This window comes from Falco naumanni, chromosome 2 (genome assembly GCF_017639655.2).
Source record: "Falco naumanni isolate bFalNau1 chromosome 2, bFalNau1.pat, whole genome shotgun sequence".
NCBI classification, from domain to species: domain Eukaryota; kingdom Metazoa; phylum Chordata; class Aves; order Falconiformes; family Falconidae; genus Falco; species Falco naumanni.
In genome coordinates, this window is record NC_054055.1 from 23,445,206 (window position 1) to 23,465,192 (window position 19,987).

A 19,987-nucleotide genomic window follows, 5' to 3' on the forward strand; every position below is an offset into this window, starting at 1 on the left:
TCTAGTAGTGGAAAGAAAAAAAGTCTGCAACATATTACTTAGCTTTGAAGAACCCAATTTCTCAATAAGTACATTTCAGAAATGAAGATTAATACATTACCAGCAAAAAGCTTCTTCAGATGAGACTGGATAACCATAGGATTTGTCGACTGTCCTAAAATTTCTAGTAAGTCATCATCTCCAATAAAATAAAATCTTGGAAATGCTGAGCGTTTTTCCTATATAAAAAAAAATAAATAAATCAGTTTTGTTGATTTAAATTCAAACTTACTTCCTTTCTTTTTAGAAAACTATATTAATGTCAACTGTACCTCCAAAAACTCATTCAAAGATCTCTGACATCTCTGAAGCTGGTCAAGTATAGTAGTTAAGGTACTTCTTATTCCTGTCCGGGCATTCAGTGATGTTATCCTATTGTCACTCTTGATATCCAACATAATGGATCTTGACAGAAAAAATATGGAATAATTCATTTAAAAAAATTACAATTGTAATCTGAGTATGATATACAAGTAGTTACGTAAATAAAAATTAAAGGACAGGGAAGTCATATAAATATCTGATATGCAACTTTCAGTTTTCAGTATTAATGATGAAACATTTCAGAATTTATATCAATGTCTCTCCAATGTAATTTTATAACAACTGTTTGATAAAATTTCTCTACCCAAAACCAAGACAATGCCATTCTTTACTTTTATTTCCTTTTAAGAAGTTATTTTAACTGAAATTAAGAGAGATAATGGTACATCTTTCTACAGTTCAAAAAACCCATCTTTTTTTATCTCCTTGACTTGTTTGAAACAAATAAACTATCTAATTCTCCCAAAAGTCCATCTGTCCACCTTCTTAGTGAACAAAGTGCTTGTCTTCAACAAGAAATTATTCTTGAAAACACAATTTCATCACCTCAGCTTCTGTTGACAAGATTGATCTTGTGTTTGCCTGCCTTGTGATCTTTGACATTTCATGTGATTCACATGTACTCCATTAAATGAAACCTACATTACCACCTTTATTCAGACATATGTCACTGCCACATATCTCTGTCTATTGAATTTCTGCTGCTGACCTTCATCATATTTAAATTGTTCCATACATTTTCACCCTGAAGAATGTTCTAGCTTATATGGCTCAAAGCTATTACAAAAAATAAGTCGCATTCCACAACACTAACCTAAAGTCTTCATCAACCCTGTTAAAACGAGCCTGTTCTTTGGGCAGAGCTCCACGACCAAATATTGGTTCCAAGTAGACCCATTTCCTCTGAATTTGGTTTAAATTCTGCAGATACTCATCCAACTCAGCTAGCTTTTTCTCCCAGATGGACACTTTATCTTCAAAACCTTTGTAATAGGGAGAGTCCTTGAGGGACTGTAGAAGACAGCGATGATCTCCAACTTGGTTGACTATGTCCTTCCAGTCTTTAATAAGCCTGTGTGTCTTGCCCTGGCTGTCTTCATAATCTGTTAATGTAAAGACAGCTCCAACTCCCCAGAGTTCAAGCTCACGTAATGCTTCTCTGATTGTGACTTCACCTTGGGCCCGACAATTCAAATCCTATTTAAAAACATAAATAGATTTAACTTGAAACTACAGAGCTTGCAATAAAATTTCCATTCAAAAATATAACATAAATTCTATTTCTATAGTGATAAAAATATAAAAATGCATACAGAACAAAACATACTACAAAAAATACACCACAAAATAAAATATAGTACCTTTATTTTAAATTTTCATACCTTAAGTTCCATTGCTTTTTCTATAATGGCATCTGACACTTTTAGCAGATCTCCAAATAACAAACCCTCAAGTGTAGTGCCTCGGGGAAGACCCAGAAGACGAAAGAGATCCAGCCAATGGTCTGAAGAAAGATGTTCTCCTCTAATATATTTTAGGAGTGGGATTATCATCTATAGGAAAAACGCATATGTGAATCCATCTAGTCTTTATGAAAATTGTACTGTTTGAGCATAGAGCGACATGCTATTCAAACAAAACAAAAATTTACATTCTTAAACTACAGCACGTATTTTTCAATTGCTGCATTTAATATTTAGGAATATAACTCTGAGGAAAATTCTTTGCTAAATGTGTGTCTGTGTAAACTGTAATGACCCTCCTGTTCACTGTAAGGAACTAAAAGGTTCTCAGTAGTGAAATGTTCAAAACAGTATCAGAAGATATTTTGTTAAATCATAACTGATTTTATTACAAGAATTGAACAATGAGTTACAGAATGAAGTATATTACCCAGTAATACCAAAATATTTTTTGTTTTGTACCCTTCTTTGTAGCTAGCATCTTACTTTATATTTGTCCACTTCTTTTTGCAGCTTTACTGTCATTACAGTATGTTCTTCCATCTTCCTCATTTTGTCATGCCAGTTAAACAAAAATTCTTCAAATAGGTATGTTTTACTCCTACATGAAAATCAAATATAAAAAGGTCACAATAACACAGTACTACAAACTCACATATATGTTGATGAAAAATAAAATAATAAAATCATACCTAAAAGTAATCCAGTCTTCTTTGGCTTTTTCCTGAAAACCTTGATGAAACTCTTCATACAATGCCCAGACTTCTGCACAACTCTTAATATCCTGACATACAACTTCAGACAATGAGAAGTCAGGCTCTTCCAATTTAAAATGAAGGCATTCTTCACTGAATAAAAAGATCACTGTATTATACATTACATTATTATGCTTTTATGGTTTAAAAGATGTTATCACATGGAAATAATTATATTTTTTTAAGAAAAGCCATTAATTTCATTAAAAAACATTGCTGCCAAATGCTATTTCCTTATAGCATCCTTCTTGAATAGAAATAATAAAGGAATATGACAAATAACTCTCCTACACAGCAATCTCCTCCGATATTCACAACTATTTTCCATGAACTTTCATTTCTTTCTCATTTATGAGAAAAGTGCATCACTTTATGCCCCCCAAAACAAAACGTGAAAGAAAATATTTTTTAATTGATTGTTTCTTCCTGTTAGTGGAAAGAATATGCTGATTTTATTTACTATCATATTTAAGTGCCAAGCTAAGAATTTAAACAGAAAATTTTGTCCACTCAAGGTTTACAATAAACTGAAAATAGGCACCCAGAGCAAAAATCCTTTTCTTTTGCACAACAGTCCATCATAGGGAACACTTACTCAAGAAATGGCAGACCTCAGCTCTTGCCCTCTTAAGTTACAAGAGGACTGAAGTAATAACTCCCTCTTCTTGGACAAGTATTCTCAAACCTTCTGTTAGTGAGAATTTCAGAAGTGAGAATCAAGCCAAGCCCTTAGTGTACAGACTCCCTTTACATGAAAGTCTATGAGATTTCTCCAGTTTTTCATTCCAAGAAATTATAGAAAAACTTCACTATAGAAATTCATGTTATGTAAAATCAATAAAAAGGACATGAAAAACATATATTATGAATAAAATGAAATTTCTTATATTATCTGTTGTGATAAAAAATAGTTAACATTTTCTGAGACACTGTTGCTGCAAAAGATCAATACGTTAATTAAAAGGGTATACAGGGAAGTAAACATACATACATGAGCTTTTCTTTCACTGTTTCAAGTTCATCAAATTCTTTCTTTTTTTCCTTTATGATCTGAGCACTTTTCTCAAGCACATCTTGATCATCTGTTTCAATGACATCATCACTTGGCTTTAGCTGATCCCAACGAGCTTTAAACTTTTCCAGGTCTTGAAGATATATATTAATACGTGAAATCACATTCCCCTTCATCATTTCAATCTGTAAAGTAAGACTTAAAATTAAATCCTTTCAATGGTTTATAACTACAACTATGATCGAAATCAAAGTAGCAACTTAAAACTTGATCAGAACTTGGTAACTACAACTTGATCAAAATCAAACTCAAAAAACTTCTTGTGTAATACCCTAAAAACCAGTTCATCTTTATTCTGTTGTTTTTGTTTTTTTAAAAGGGGCACTTGGGGTTTTTTAAATATGCTGGTATTTAAGACCTGTTCATTTGGCACATGCTACTCATTTAGCCTGCACCTTATGGCACATAGAAAAATTGTTATATCTATGTAGCATACTGATATCTTCAGTAGAACTGCAAATTAGTTCAGCAATTTGCCTATGGACTGGAATTACAGAACTGCACATAGTTCAATAAAGTTCTATGAAAAGAAAACAAACATCAATACTAAAAATATGATAAAGTAATAAAAATGCTACTTTTTAACTGTTACCCTGTTTTCCTCAGTTAACCACCACATTCATTAAGCTATCTCTCACCAAGAAATTGTTTGAGACAAAAGTACAATAATGTAACATTCATTTCAGCATCAGTTCAACTGAAGTTTCACCTAGTTACCCTCTAAACAGTTCAAGTATTCTTCCTTTAAAGGACCTCCCTCAACTCAGTATCATTGGTGTTAACACTGAACTAAGAACACTTAGGAATCTATTTAATCTAAGGAAAACATATTTCTCCAGATCTATTCAAAATAATCTCAAAATTTTTAGGTAAAGTATTAAGCTTTCATTGTTACCTGTTCCGTAATCATAAGCTGATGGCTTTCCATCATTAATTCAAATTTATCCCATGTAGCTTTTAGGTTACTGATAGCGTCCAAGCTTGCACCAGCCACAGTTCGCAAAAGCTTGTTTTTATCTTCAGCCTCTTGAAACAGGAGGAAAATCTAAATTCAAACAGATTAAACATATGTGTATGTAAAAATTCAGCAAATCCTGTTTACCCAAATACATTTGTTTACAAAAAAATACATTAGAATCAACTCTGTATGCACAGCTTATATGCTTATATACAGCTGCTTTTTTAACACTGTTTAATATTAAAACACTAGAAAAAATAATATCTGAGGTATTTAAAGAAGTTCTAAATCTTGATCCTGACAAGTGAATGTTTACTATGAAACAGATAAGTGTCTCTTTATATACTGCAGAAATCCACAATCAGAATCAAGAACAGCAGCAGAACTGAATTAAGGAAATATGTATGTATGTGTGCTGGGTCCGGCTGGGATGGACTTAATTTTCTTCATAGCAGCTCATATGGTGCTATGTTTTGGATCTGTGACAAAAACAATACTGACAGCACACTAATGTTTCACCTGTTGCTGAACAGTGTTTGCACAGCATCAATGCTTCCCCCCGCCCATCCTCAGTGAATAGATTGGGGGTGTGCATGAAGTTGAAAGGGGACACAGCCAGGTAGATATATTCCATGCCACATAATGACACACTTAGCAATAAAATGGGGTAGAGTGGGGTTTCAGTAGATTAGACATCTTTTCTTCAGGAACAGCCAGGGTATCAGTCAATCCATGTTCTATATTTTCTTCCTCTCTTTCTTCACTTATTGAACTACTTTGATATCAATCCATGAAGTTTCTCGCTTTCACGCTTCCCCTCCTCTTCTCCTGTCCCATCAGGGGTGGGGGAGGCTGTTCAAGTGAGTGAGGAAGTGAGCAAACAGCTGTGCGATACTTAGCTGCCTACCAGGGTTAACCCACAAAAATACAGAATAACAAAAAGTAGGAATAGAGACACTTCAAATAAACAGAAATTTTATTCACATGAAAGAGCACTTTTTTTTTTACCTGATAATGGGGAAAAAATCCGTTTTTTCCCACATACCAAATCAACCAATTTTTTTAAAAAAACAACTCTTTTAAACTCTGTAAGTCAGAAGAAACTGAAATAAACACATACAGTTTTACACATTTACCAAAATGTCCTGTTATGTATGTCTTCCTTTAAAAATTAAGAGGTGAAAACAGGCACTAATGCTAAGGCAAGATACTGTTCAGTAAGTTATAGAGAATTAACTCTCTTCAACATCTAACAATTCTCCAAGAGTTGCTACAAAATGTACTTATACCCAAACTAACACAGTCCTTCCTGAGTCAGCAGCCAAACAGTGAAACTGTTTGATAAATGACATGAAAGATAAAGATAAAACTAGATGTCTGTACATGGGCTTATCAAGTAGGCATCTAAAACTCCATTATCACCAAAGAGGATCATTGAAACCAAGGTCTCAGTCATTTAATGACAGAGGCTTCCATCATTACTTGAGATCCCCTACTCTATCCCATCTGCCTTATATCCACCGTCCCAAAAGAGTGGGTGTTACACGTGTCCTGTGTCATAGCAGCCAGCTCTCGTATGGAGCTCTCAGACATGCCAGGACACCCCCAAAACAGCAGACACCTATGTATAAACAACTACAGTAAGCTCTTAACGGAGCTAAGAAATCAGCTCAGGAGGATCAGCCACAAGGTATCTACTTTAGGGCGAAACAGATTGCTCTAGGCTACAGTTGATTGCATTCACTCGGGACTGGATTCAGTTTCTCACAAACCCTCTCTAGGGTCATTTGAGATGCCCTAGAGCACTTGCCTGGCCTCCAGTTGCAACTGGAAAGGTAGAGGCCTCCCAGAACTTCTCTGTTAGGTCTGCCAGTTTTCTGTGGATGTTGAATATACATCTCTGGGACTCTAGAACTGCATCTGTGAGCAACTGAACCAGACTTCTACTGAGTGTATTAACAGCACACACACTGCAGATGTGCACATACACACCCAAACTCAGATGCATTCATTTACAACTGAATTCTTTTCTGCATAAATAGTGTCTGGTTGGGAGGAGTTAATAGGGCTTTTGTAGAATTCCACAATTCTGTAGAATCAGAGTTCTTCAAAGGCATCAGTAAGGGTATGGATGAAGGAAATTAAAATTATATATTCCAATTCGGATTCCAAAAAGCTTTTAAAACAAACCCTCACCAAAGGCTTTTAACGAAATCTAGTAACCTTTAGATAAGAACAAAGGTCCTTGCAGAAATAATTAATGAGATACAAAATAGAAAACAGAGATAGGAGGAAATTACCAGTTCCTGCAATAGGAAAAGGTCACCCATGGAGTTCTGTAGGTACCATGCTGAACTGCTCAAGGTGTTTATAAAAGAGTTGGAAATGGAGAGTAAGCTGTGAGATGACAAAGTTTACCGATGATACTGTTATTCCAGGCATTAAAACAGTTCACCTATGAAGAACTGCAGAATGAACTTAGAAGAAATAGTGACTGACAATACTGGTGACAAACAAAATTCAAGTAGATAACCATGAAGTGACATCTATGTGAAAAAATAAATTTCACACGTACAAGTTGAGTTCTGAGGTAACAGCTGGAGCTCAGGACTGATAGCTTGGGGTTACGACAGCCAGTTTTACAAAAATGCCGGCTTAACGTGAGCAGTAGAAAGTAAATCAAATGTTAGAAGTCACAAGGATCAAACAGAGAATAAAAGAGATAATACTGATATTTCATCATATAAATCAATGGTTTGTTTGTATCTTAAAAATTGTACAAAATTCCGTTCGTCCCACCGCAAAAGATTATTACAAAACTAGAAAAGACTTACTTAAGAGCAACAAGGATGATCAGTTCTGAGTGGGCTTATGTATAAGGAAATATTAGGTGAAGTAAAACTCCTCAATTTAGAAAAGAGATGGCTGATACAGGACCCACCTAAGAAGAATAGGGGCTGATGGGTCCATATCTCTTCCAATGTAAGACTTAAATGGTATAAAGTTAACAGATGGCGTGTACGAGGTGAAAAAATAAAAGGAGGGAGTCCTTCATGTAACATGAAATCAATCTACACTTTACCAGAAGATATTCTGCATGTCAAATGTATTTGCTTTCAAGAGGAAACAAGGTAAGATTGTGGAAGAGAAATCTACCAAGTGTTACTATAGGCTCAGGAACGACATAAAACTCAAAAATGTTCTGGTTGGAGGCTAGAAGTGTGGAAAAGCATCAGATATGCTACTCTGATTATATATTTTCCCCTAGACACCCACTTTATTCTACTGCTGGATACAAAACACTGTGCTAACCCTATACGGCCACTGCATGTTCTAAACTAGTTATATTAAATATCAGTTTTCATACTAAAAAGGCATTACATTTTTTGATAGCTGTTTTTCTGGATATGATGAAATAGTATCTTACCCCTTCTTTTCTTTCATGTAGGTTTAAATATTTTACATTGTCTTCTGCTATTTCCTCCACAGTCTGGGGCCTAATCACTAATGTTTCCATGGCATCAGTGAGAAATGAAGAAACATCACTTAGGTGAGCTATATAAAGGTGGAAAACAAAGTTATCATGGAGAAAATATTTGAATAAATGTACAAATCACAAATGTACTGTGATATAACATTGTCATAACATATGACAATATACACAAAGCATTTGCTTAAAAAATTGCAGACCCCAATCTTATATGCTGCTTCAAAAAAACCTGCACATTTGTATTTACATGTAGCTTTTTTAATGTAATTCACTCTATTCAGTGTATGATTTAGACTACAAGTATAAGAGCCCCTTCTGAGAATTAAACATAAATACTCAAGGTATTTATTTATACACTTTCAAAATCTGTATATGTAGGTCTTTTTTAGGTAAATGGAGAAAACCAAGATGTTAAAATTGCTTTGGGGGTTTGGGTATGAAGTTTCTTTTGTTGGTTTTGTTTGGTTTTTTTTAAGAAACTGACTAACTAAAGCCACCTTGCTTTAAATATTGAAAAGATTCACAAACAAAAGCCTGATTAAGGTATAATGATGTATTTTCCTACCAAGGTACATCTTTTTGGTACTGAGAAAGGAGCTGTACAATTCCAGGGAATAATACATCTTCCAGGAAACAATCTTTCAGGCTATGGAAAGAATTCACTTCCTGCACAATCCCTGTTCTGTGTTTCCTGTGCTGATTGTTACATTTAAAGCACAAAGCACTGGTACTTCTCATCATCTACACCTTACTCCATTTTGCCTACCTCCTCCAGATACAGAAATATATACACCCAAAAATAGGGAAATAATTTGCACTCTTTAATACTCTGCATTTTGACAATCTAAGTGACAAGTAACTCTACGGAATAACTCTAAATTATTTAAGACTCTTCATGAAGTATTTCAATTTGTGAAATAAAAACCAAATAATATTTTTAAATTATATTTCATGATGCCTCCTTCCATTACCCTCAAATGCCTAAGACATTTGCCTCCCTCAAACATTAAAAGAAATTTTCCTCCCTGAAATAATAAAGTATTCTTATTTCAGACAAAAGAAAAAAGAATAATGTTCATATGTATTCTACAACTGGAACAGATGTGGCCAGAATAAGTGAATGGGAAAGATGCATATGGACATCAAGGGATCTTACGTTAGGCCTGTTGTGAAAAATAGTAACAGATTACTTTCTCTGCATGGTGATTTCTGCAGCTCACTGTGCCCAAGAGTAAAACGTTTCTTAAAAGGAGTATTTACATTAACAGAAATGTCCCCAACTACAACAGAAACAAAAAAATAATACTCATTAAAATTATTTACCTTGAATAGATTTTCTCAAAGAAATGACAAGAACGTCATACAACTTCTGGATGAAATCATCAACTACATTTTTCACAGGATTGCAATTAACAGTTATACAATCTATCTTGATGGTGCTTCAAGACAAAAGATTAAAAAATAGCAAATATTCAGTAGTACACTTAGGTGTCAATATCTCCAAGATCTACATATATCTATCTATAGGCTACAAAATCAGGGTAAACTAGTAAGACACAAACCCCCTCATAATGCTACAAATAAAAGTAAGGTTTTATTGGGAAAATTACTCACAGTATTGAAATAATTATAACCACTGCATACATATGCAGTTTTGTGGAGACTAAGGTCTCTGCTCTGCTCCTTCAAATAATTAGAAAATTGCTTGATTTTATATAACCAATGTCACTGAATTCAAAAGGAGTATTTCTATACTTAAGTAGAAAATATTTTAATTCTTTGTACAGTCATGTCTTTAAATCTCTAATTTCCATGAGTATTTAGCAATCCAAGCTTCAATAGCCCTAAGAAGATAAGAAAAGCTATAGTGAGCCGTTTCAAGGCCCCATATCTAATATCTCACAGTGACCATAAGTAGATACCTAAAGAACACCAAGAAAAGGGCTACCTTACTTGATACTTTCCTGAGTATCCTCCCTCAACACCAATTATTTTCACCTCCTGGCCACTCATAGCCACGTGTGATTCCTGGCTATAAGACACGTCAGCCAATTTCTATTCACCCCAGCCTGTCCCTGAACGCACAAAAATCTGTAGTTCTCAGAACATCACTTAGCCAACAAGCTCTACCAGTCCATCCTCCTGCATGAAATGTCACCTCTTCCTTGTTCTGAACAGTGATTCCTATCAGTTTCATTTGAGAACTCTAACCACACAATATACTAAATTTCATGTGAATATCTGTAAGAATTAAAGCTAAGCTAGCATATCTTAAACTATAAGTTGTAAGAAGTAATCAAATATTTCAATTCAGGAATTATTTAATGTATGAATATTTACTAAATCTGTTCCTAAATGCCACATATACTCCAGATGTACAGGACTTAGCTAAAAGAATTGTTAAAATATCACCGTGTTTTGTAGTATTTCAGAATCAGCCCTAAATTTTGAGGGGGTTTCCCATCATATAAAAAGGAAGAAATGAAGTTTTCAGAGAAGGCTGTGCAGATGAAAGGGAATAAGTATCTAGAAATAAAACTGAAAAACAAAAATCTAAACATTTAAAAAGTACATCAATAGTTTAAAAACACTTCAAATTCTATCCGTATCTCCACATAAAAGTATTTCTTTGAGTATTTCTGTTTTACTTTTACCTTTAAAGTATCAGGTAGAATACATTATTCAAACAAAAGAACAGAATTACACTATACCTTGGAAGGCGTTCCGCTTCTTTCCCTCTCACTTTTAATGCTTTGAAGTTTTTTTCCCAGTCCTGTTTGCTAGAAAGATTTGTCTTCACCAGAGTATCAACATCTACTTGGCCAATTACGATCCATTCCTTTTCAACATTATTTTTGATTTCATGGAAAAGAAATATTTTCCAGACTAAAAAACTATAATAATGTCTTCAAGCTATATTCTCTAAATTTTGTGCTCCTACAATTACCTACAGATTATCTTAGTGCAAAAATCAGGAGATATAAAATGATTTGACATATTCACACATTTAAGGATAATCAAAACAGATTTTGAATAAGAGTAAAAAACCAGCTCTAATACTGTAGTTTAGATTCTAAGTTTCAATGGGAACTGTACATATGATTCAAGTTAGGTATGTGCTTAAGTGGTTGGCTTAATGTGAATGGACTTACTAAGCTTTTGCTTATATGCCTTGCAAAAAAGGACAATAAAGCACAAATGTCATTGTTTAGTTACTTCTAGAATGTCTGAAGCCTAAACTGATACAAAATCTAGGGGGGGGGGGAAAAGCATGAGTCAAGTATTGAAAATACCTTGAACAGATTAGAAACGTCTGTCAGCCTTCTGAACAAATCCTCTGCTTTACTGAAAGCAGTCAGAAATCCATTTGCATTTCTTTCAGTCATACGAGTGAATATAGACTCTTCCTCTGCTTCACTTACACCCCTAAACTGATTTGGAATGGAAATGAATCTCTTCATTTCTCTGTAATATCTAGCTCGTACTTCTTCAAAAGGAGGTCTGAATTGCAACCGGCCTTGCCTAAAAAGTGAAACAAATCATACAAAACCTATTATTTGAATGTAATCTGAGCCAGAATATTTTCTTAATAGGAAAAAAGAAAATATCTTACTTGAATGTTAGATCAATATTTATTTCTGGTAAATTTTCATTGAGTACTTCTAAGCCCATTTGATATTGATGCTCCAGAGCTTTGTAAAGTTGATGATTCCAGTGCTGTCTCCAAGCTTTCATATCACGTGATCTGAAACCCTAAAATTTAACAATGTTTATTTTTATTTTATTTTATTCCTCAAAGTATAAGCTGGAACTGAGCACAGTACAATGCCTGAAAACCAGGATTTTAGTAAAGTTCAAAGAAGTACCACACACCACTGGAACAGGTTCCACAAGGAAGTGGTCAAGGCACCAAGCCTGCCAAAGTTCAAGGAGCATCTGGACAACACTCTTAGTCATATGGTTTAGTTTTAAGTAGTTCTGTGAGAAGCAACAAGTTGGACTTGATGATCCTTTTGGGTCCCTCCTAACTCAAGATATTCTGTGATTCTATGACCAGTTTGAATATTAAGAAGATCTAGAGCTATTATTTATTTCAAATGAATATAGGAGTAAAAGAAAAATATTCAAATCAACCCAGTCTCTATGGCAGTTCAGCATAAGGAATTCACTGAAATTCATTACCTATTGATTTACTATGAGATTCTTCAAGGTTACTCTGCAATGCACGAGACTCTTGCTAGAAATAAGATACAGAGCTGGCTGGCTGACAGATCTAAACCTGTATCATATCCTTTGTTTTCTTATAATATATAAGCTACCTTTTAAAAGAGTATTTCAGAAAATTCTTGTGTGTTTCCACAGATCAACATTAACTAATAAGTAGATATAAGATTTTATCTTAAGGAATTCAGCTTTTCATTGGAATCTGCTACATTGCGCTGTAAGAATATGTAAAGCCGTATCATACACTCAAGCCTGTAAATGGTCACTTCTAAGCCATCCAGGGATTTCCAAAAGGGCAACAAAAGATAAAAAAGAAATTGGAAACTTCCAGCTTATTAGGCTCTCATCTTATGTAATTGGATAGAGATTTTTCAGCCAGAGATTTGGAGGTGGTCCAGGGTTGCTTCAGGAAGCTACACAGTTCAAGGTCTGCCCTACAATTCAAGGCTCGCCAGAGGAACCCTTTCAACAGAAAGATTCCAGAGATGAAGAAAACCTGAAATTGTCTCAATTAAGCCTTAAGACAATTATAAATAGGGTTCTTAAAGAAATATGTAAAATCTTGATAACAGCAGCAGTAAGACTACACCATCTTGTAATTTTGGATGGTAAAAACAGGATACACTTGGTTAAGTTTTATCTCTTCTATTCAAGGGTTAAAAAAAAAAAAAGTGACTGAATAGAATTTAGTTAATTTTCCTCATAAAATATTCTGTAGTACCAAAACAATTTTCAAACAGATGTTAAAGCTAATATAGACTATTAATTTTGACAAAGTATACTGACTTCAAGATAAAAATTTGCAGACTACATTTCAAAAGAAATTACAAACCTAAAGCTAAATCTATGCACTTATTTATTATCCATATTATCTTCAGAAAATGGAAAAAATTGCAAGAAAAATATAGAAAAAATACTGCATTTATTTGACTGTTTATTTGACCATTACTGCTGAAGGCTATAGAAAAAATCAAACTGACTTGAATGCTAACTCAAAATAGCTTAGGTGATAGTAAGATCACCTAGTTAATTCAATAAGATGATATTTTTAATCAAAATCTTTTTCATCTTACCCAATGATCTTAAGAGTCTTTTCCAACTTAAACAATTCTGTGATACTATTCTAAAAGTTGACAGTAAAAAAGTGAACAAATAAAAATGTGGCTTTTAAATTACTTTAGGCAGAAATGCATCTTAATTCTAGATTTTATACGTATGTTCTATTCTGCCTGGGGATCACTCACGTCTGTACCAATTCCTTTATTCTACCTTGCATTAATGGCTCAGACACAACTGATATACATGACCTACGGTCTTCCCATTTCTTCATCTAACCCCTGTCATCTGACCAACTGTTGTTCCCCCATTACTAGTACGTCATTAAAAAAAATTATTCTTATTATCCTCATCTGAGGTTTTACCTCACATCTGGCATCATCTAGTACACAGCCAGTTCTCCTGAGCTACCTAGTAATTCCTTAATGAAAATTAATTCAATCGTGCTATGTTTCAGTCTCAAATCTTGATTACTGTTGAAAAGTCAAATGTACACAGTCTGCAATATGATCGTGAAAACCTGCCTGTGACTCGAGGCTCGCAAAACCAGTTCTGAGCTCCTGGAGTCCATCCTTCCAACGCTGCTGCTGTCGAAGTAGATCAATATTCATGAGCGATACAACCTGTCAGAAGAATTTTAAAGGATAATAAACATATTTATCACCACTTAAATGAAAGAAAGGGTAAAGTAAGCTATAAGAGACGTGATTTCAGTTTCACCTGGAAAACATACCTTTTCAATGAAATTTGTGTGCCACTTCCTTAGTTTTCTATTTTCAGTGGAAAGCCGTTCAGCAGCAGCTTGGAGTTTTTGGATATAAGCTTCCAGTTCTCTAGGATTCTCCCATGTTATTTGAGCTTTTCCTCCAGGACCAGATTTTGAATGCTTGAAAAACATACAAACTTTGTAAGATTTTATGACAAATACAGCCCACCGGCTAGCATACCGGACACGATAATAGGAGAAATATGGTTTTACTCCTAGTAAAAATAGAGTACCTGCCTCTCACTACTGCACTAGAGACATAATAATGTGGCAAATCACAGGTGGCATATTATAGCTACAGTGACACACTGGGAAAGGATTAATGCCAGACTCTTAACAGAGCTTGAAATAAATTCACTGACATTGAGACTCCTGCCCCACACACATAAAAAGATACCTCAAGCTAGGATGACACCTTAAACTCCTCCCTTCCTCTTTGGCCTGCACAGACCAAAACCCAAAATGTGACACAATTACTATCCAACTTCACCTGTTTAAAATGAAATAATTTTTTTTAATTATACTGTGAAATATTGACTCATCAGCAACTTTGGGCAGTTCCATTTCTCTGAGCTTTTTATCAAGATTCTGGGGGGTTTATGCATTTTGCTAAGTTTACAGCAGAAAATCAGAAGGCAAAAGCATCTGAAGTTCCACAGCTGGACCTATTCTAAAAGGTGTAGGGCAGAAATCATATCAAATAGGAGATTACGTTGTGGTTTTGAACATTTCTGCACCATCACTGTCTTAGAGTCTGCACCCTAAAGGAACCTGTGGCATAATCTGCAGCCACCCCAAGAAAAATTTAAAAGACAATTTGGGAACTTTTGCCAGGACATTTTTGAACCTCTAGTTTGGTCTTGAGTCTCCACCATTCTGTTTGAAGTAATCCCAACCCCAAACATCCCTTTCTTTCAGCCCTGCTCCTATATTCCATCTTGCAAAATGGTTCTCAGGAGTGAATTTCCAATTGTTTCTGTAATGCTTGCTCCGGAGGCATCATTTTATTGCCCAGTACAGATTTTATAGACATGTTATGATTCTCACATTGTAAGGGTGTTGGAAGAGGATGGAGTGCTTCAAACTGATCGAAACCAATAAACTGAAATTCATTATATAAATGTTTCTCCAGACAGAAAAAGAGATAAAGTGTTAAAAACCTGTAGATAGTACTATAATTTTTAAGTTCATATTGCCCCTTCAAAGGAGAAAAATGAAAATAAATTGCTCTAAATTCCTTAAAAGACTCTAAAATTTCTATAAGTATAATGAAATTCCTAGCAATTGCAAAAAAAACCCGAAACAACTCTTCTCAGAGCAACTATATTATGTCTGATCATCAACCCTCTGTAACAAACTGCAGACATAAACCAATAATCAGGTAGATTCACAGATTCTTTGTTCTTAACCTAAAACAGAAACAATCTGCTTTCAACCTGCCCAAAACATGAATTAGAAGTATTCAAGACAATTATAAAATCCATAGCAAAACAGTGAAACCATTCCTTAATACTAATTTATCTCCAGAATAAAGTATATGATATTTTTACTAAAATAGACCAAAATAATACTATTTAGAACCATTGATACAGGAGTTATTTTCCCAACTATTAAAGAATTGACTATGTTGTGGTTCAAGTTTCAGTTCAAAGACTAAAAATAATCCCTGAGAGAGCATATTACTCTAACATCCAAAGTAAAAATGAGTAAGCAGCTGTTTAGATGACAACATATTAAAAAAAAAAAAGCAAGTCTATTGATTTCATTAGATGCTAATTAAACAGATGGTATTGCTTGTACGGGAAGGCTGCAGGTAAAAAGCTCAGCAATAAATACAGAAAAAGCAGCACAGAATATGCACAAGTATCCTTAGAACTCAAAATACAAAGAAAAGGGAATTCTTTCACCTTAATTATCTGTTCAAATGCTAAAGCAGACTGTAACATCATTGGTTTCTGACTTTCAATCATTTGTTGATCGATAGAATTATAAAAATGCGCCACCTGTAAAAGTGGAGAGATTAAATTTACAGTAACAGATAAAAATATTTATAGGCCAATAAATGTAATGCAGGATATTTCTGAAAGTATTGCCCAATCAATACCATTAAGAAATGAGAATTAACTACACTAGTAAAATGTTTACAAAGATAAAGTACCTATGTAACGCTAACGTGATCCCATTTTCTTGTAGTGATGAATACTAATGGCAAAAAAGATGGCTACTTACACGTTTCAGGTGATTATACTTCACCTTAAGTGAATTAGGTTCAGTCAATAATTTATTATAAGTGGAACACTTTCACTATTTTATGCAAATGTAGACATCTAGTGCCATTTCAGAGGCCTTCAGGTATCTACAACATCCACCAGGATATGACACAAGATCTAAAAAAACATCTGCCTACTTCCAGATTGGCAGCTGGTGTAAAAGGGATACCCTACAACTCTGTTTAGTTGTCCATATATAGACATCTAGTGCCTTTTGAGATAAGTAAGGTTTCCACTTTGGCACCTGTCAATGATCCAGATGCATGGCTATCTTGTAGGTCTTGTGTCATCTCTGCCTTAGCTGTGCAGATATCCGAGATACCAATGACACCTCATGTGAAACTGAATTAAGCCTGTGTATCTACATAAGAATTTTTACCAATATATACATATCTATTCTTGCATCTTAGACTAACAGAAGAAAAATTGACATTGTCTTTCACCTGAAATATAAGCCAAATAAAAACTTATGCAGCATTAAGTCCTATCTAAAAGTAATCCCCAAATAACCAAAACCACACTTCCATTAAAATACTTACTATTCTCAATTGAAAACTAGCAAAGGTGAAAAAAAGCTGGTCCATTTTATGACATTTTCCTTCAGTTATAATAATCAGAAACTGAGACTAAAACCAGGAATCAATCAATTAATTGTCTTATTTTTGTATATTCATACAATACCTTCACATGGCTTTAATACCACAATTCATTTGGTTTCAAAAGACACCTTCCAAAATTGCAAAGCATTTCTTTACTTCTGTTTTAAGGACTTAGCTAATTTGTTCAAGAAACAAGTCACTTTGATACAGACAAACACAGCAAAAAGCTTAACCACACAGTCAGAAAAGATAACAGTCTAGAAAAGTTCTACTACTAAAACTGGTAAGTCAGATGAGGAAGTTATCATGGCATTTAATCTTATACCTGTTTGAGGATGACCGCCTGCTTACAGAACTTTTGTGCAGTGTTTGCAACATGCTGTATTTTAGCTGGTATAGCAAAACCAAGCGCTGATAGCTGGCGTACTTCTCTTAGGAGAGTCACTAAACGATCTGAATAAAGTATGTTCAATGTTCCAGAAATGTGATCCAACTCCATTACAGGACTATTATCCTGGATGCTAAACCAAAATCAAATAAAACATATTCATTAATATAATTTGATACTGATCCTTTCTTTAGGTGCATTTTATAATACTATAACAAACACTTCTAAAAACCTCATTGTCCTTCTATTAAGTTTTTCTATGTTCATTAATGTTTTAATTTATTCAGAAATTATTCCAGTAACCTTTTACTTAATTCAAAGCCAGTGACAACGAGAAGAAATGAATAATGCCTACTGGTTTTCTCACAAAGCGTTTTCTGGCTTGTTACAACAGTTAACATGTAACTCACAGCTAGGCAGTATTTCTCAAATACGCTGAATCCATCATACTCTCTCACGCAGGCACTTTACAGGCCCTAGCCCTCAGCACTGCAAAGGGAAGAAATTCTCTGAGGGAATCAGTCCAAGAACCAGGACTCAGAACAGTGGAACATTTTGGTATACACAATCAGATGCTAACGAAAACATCAGCCTATCTTTTAGATTTTACTCCAATATTTTTTCCCTACTGTAGTAATGCTTCTACCACCATCCTTCTAGGCTTCTTTCATAAAAACTTCAGCTTTACTCATTTTTTCACTTTTTTCTCATCTTTTTCTAGTTCCCATATCCATTGCATTGCCCTTTGCAGTGAACTACCTATTTTATTTTCCTATTAATTACTCTCTTCACATCTTTTAAAATCTCACAATGATAAAATTTTATGGTACTAAGAAATTAGATGGCTATTGTATATTGGAGTGCCGAATCTGCTTATTTGTTACAGTCTAGTGTTTTTCACAAAATAAAAGCTTACACATAAGTATCAACTCCTGTATCCTCTAAAACTCTGGACAAACTTTTTTCCAAAGAAAGTTTGCAACACTCGGAGATGCAGACTGAAGCTATGTGGCCATTAAATTAGGAAAACTAATTCTTAAGATATATTTTAATAGCCCTGAAAGTAATTTCATTATTTTGGGGAACACAATTCATGAGGTTTAAATTGGTTTTCTTAGCCTTCTTTCACCTGCTTTATTTAGACTGCAGCATTTCTAATAATTAACAGTTCATTTGTTACTCTACATGTCCCATCTGTACAGCTGTACTCTAATCTCAGCTGGTTTCTAGACATCATGACTATTACAATGGATAACAACTAGTGAAAACATGCAAACCAAACATGTCTTTCATTCCAGCTGTTAATAGAAACTGCAAGATGACTTACTAACACTGTCCTGTACACCTCACCTTATCAACCAAGCCTGGCAGGACGATGAAATTATAATAAACTCTTCCATTTTGTTTCTCCACTCAGTCTCAACTCTGTAAATTTTTTTCTTTCGTCAAATTCTATTCAATTACACACTACAGATTTCAGCGTAAACATTACTTAAACAAGAATGTACTTACCAAAGTCCTGACTTGGGATTTGATAATTCTGACTGGATATTCCTAGACCAATCATCAAATTGGTCTTGTTCATATATTTTTAACTGTTCCAGAAAAGAATCTGCACTTCGATGAAAAGTTTGAAATCCAGGCAAGTCAGACAAAAGAGCCTCTGCCAGCTTGACAGCATCATCCACCTTAAATGCAATCACAAAGAAAAGCTTAACTTCCCAGTATTCAATCAGAGAAGAAAAATCACCACAATAAAAAACAGTATTACAAAACACCCAAGCAGGATTAAAAAATGTTGGGGGGGGGAAGAAGTTAATCCGATGTCCAACTTCGCATTATAGTAAATTGGGTCTGAATAAGTTGTCCACCAGTATTATGATACCCCAGAGCATCTCACCTGGTCTTTAATCTCCATAAAGATACAGATGTCCCATGTGCCCGTTGTTATATCTATAAGATCCAATGCCAACACTCAAAGGCATTTCAAATGGGATTTCACACCCACATGTGGACAAATTAATCAAAATCCTAGTCAATACAATCAGTGGAGATTTGAGAGCAATTAAAAATTTAGCACAGTCTTAAGGAGACACCTAACTGACACACAACAGCTGAACTGAACTGCTCTCTAAGCCTTCAGCAGACCCAGCAGAAGAAAGAATTGTGAAACCTGCGCTGCAGCTGTTCTTCTGCAGGACACGTTAACACCGCCACACTCCCTCACATTCAGCTGAAATGGGCCCTTGAGATTTCTGCAAATCACAGGTGAATGCAGATAAAAAAATACTGGGCTAATAGTTATTCTGGGAAAGTACCTTCTATTCTCATTCAAATCTACAGTTATTGTAAATGGCGCTTATGTTTACAGAAAAGATTTTACTTTTCACTAGTCAATACTTTCCAAAAAGAATTCCAGGGTTTCCAACTGAAGCATAAATGCAAACTAACGCAACTAACATAAGTTAAAATAGAGTCAAATATGTTTTAAACTCATTCTGTTGTAAAAGAACTCAAAATTGTTTGACATTAACTATTACTACAGTCTCTGTAGTAAATTCCCTGGCAGACACTGACTCAAAA

The 19,987-nt window shown here is 34.5% G+C and overlaps 1 protein-coding gene across 1 annotated transcript in view; it reads right to left on the reverse strand.

Annotated features, from left to right (window-relative positions):
- Positions 1 to 19,987, reverse strand: part of DYNC2H1 (dynein cytoplasmic 2 heavy chain 1) — a 53,652-nt gene that overhangs the window by 25,913 nt on the left and 7,752 nt on the right. Inside the window, 18 exon segments of the mRNA XM_040583391.1 lie at positions 101 to 218; positions 312 to 444; positions 1,178 to 1,560; positions 1,746 to 1,916; positions 2,313 to 2,427; positions 2,519 to 2,674; positions 3,573 to 3,778; positions 4,549 to 4,698; positions 8,039 to 8,166; positions 9,425 to 9,540; positions 10,813 to 10,940; positions 11,395 to 11,623; positions 11,715 to 11,854; positions 13,906 to 14,004; positions 14,115 to 14,267; positions 16,055 to 16,150; positions 17,342 to 17,537; positions 18,917 to 19,092. Of these exon segments, the coding sequence (XP_040439325.1) occupies positions 101 to 218; positions 312 to 444; positions 1,178 to 1,560; positions 1,746 to 1,916; positions 2,313 to 2,427; positions 2,519 to 2,674; positions 3,573 to 3,778; positions 4,549 to 4,698; positions 8,039 to 8,166; positions 9,425 to 9,540; positions 10,813 to 10,940; positions 11,395 to 11,623; positions 11,715 to 11,854; positions 13,906 to 14,004; positions 14,115 to 14,267; positions 16,055 to 16,150; positions 17,342 to 17,537; positions 18,917 to 19,092 (2,893 nt within the window).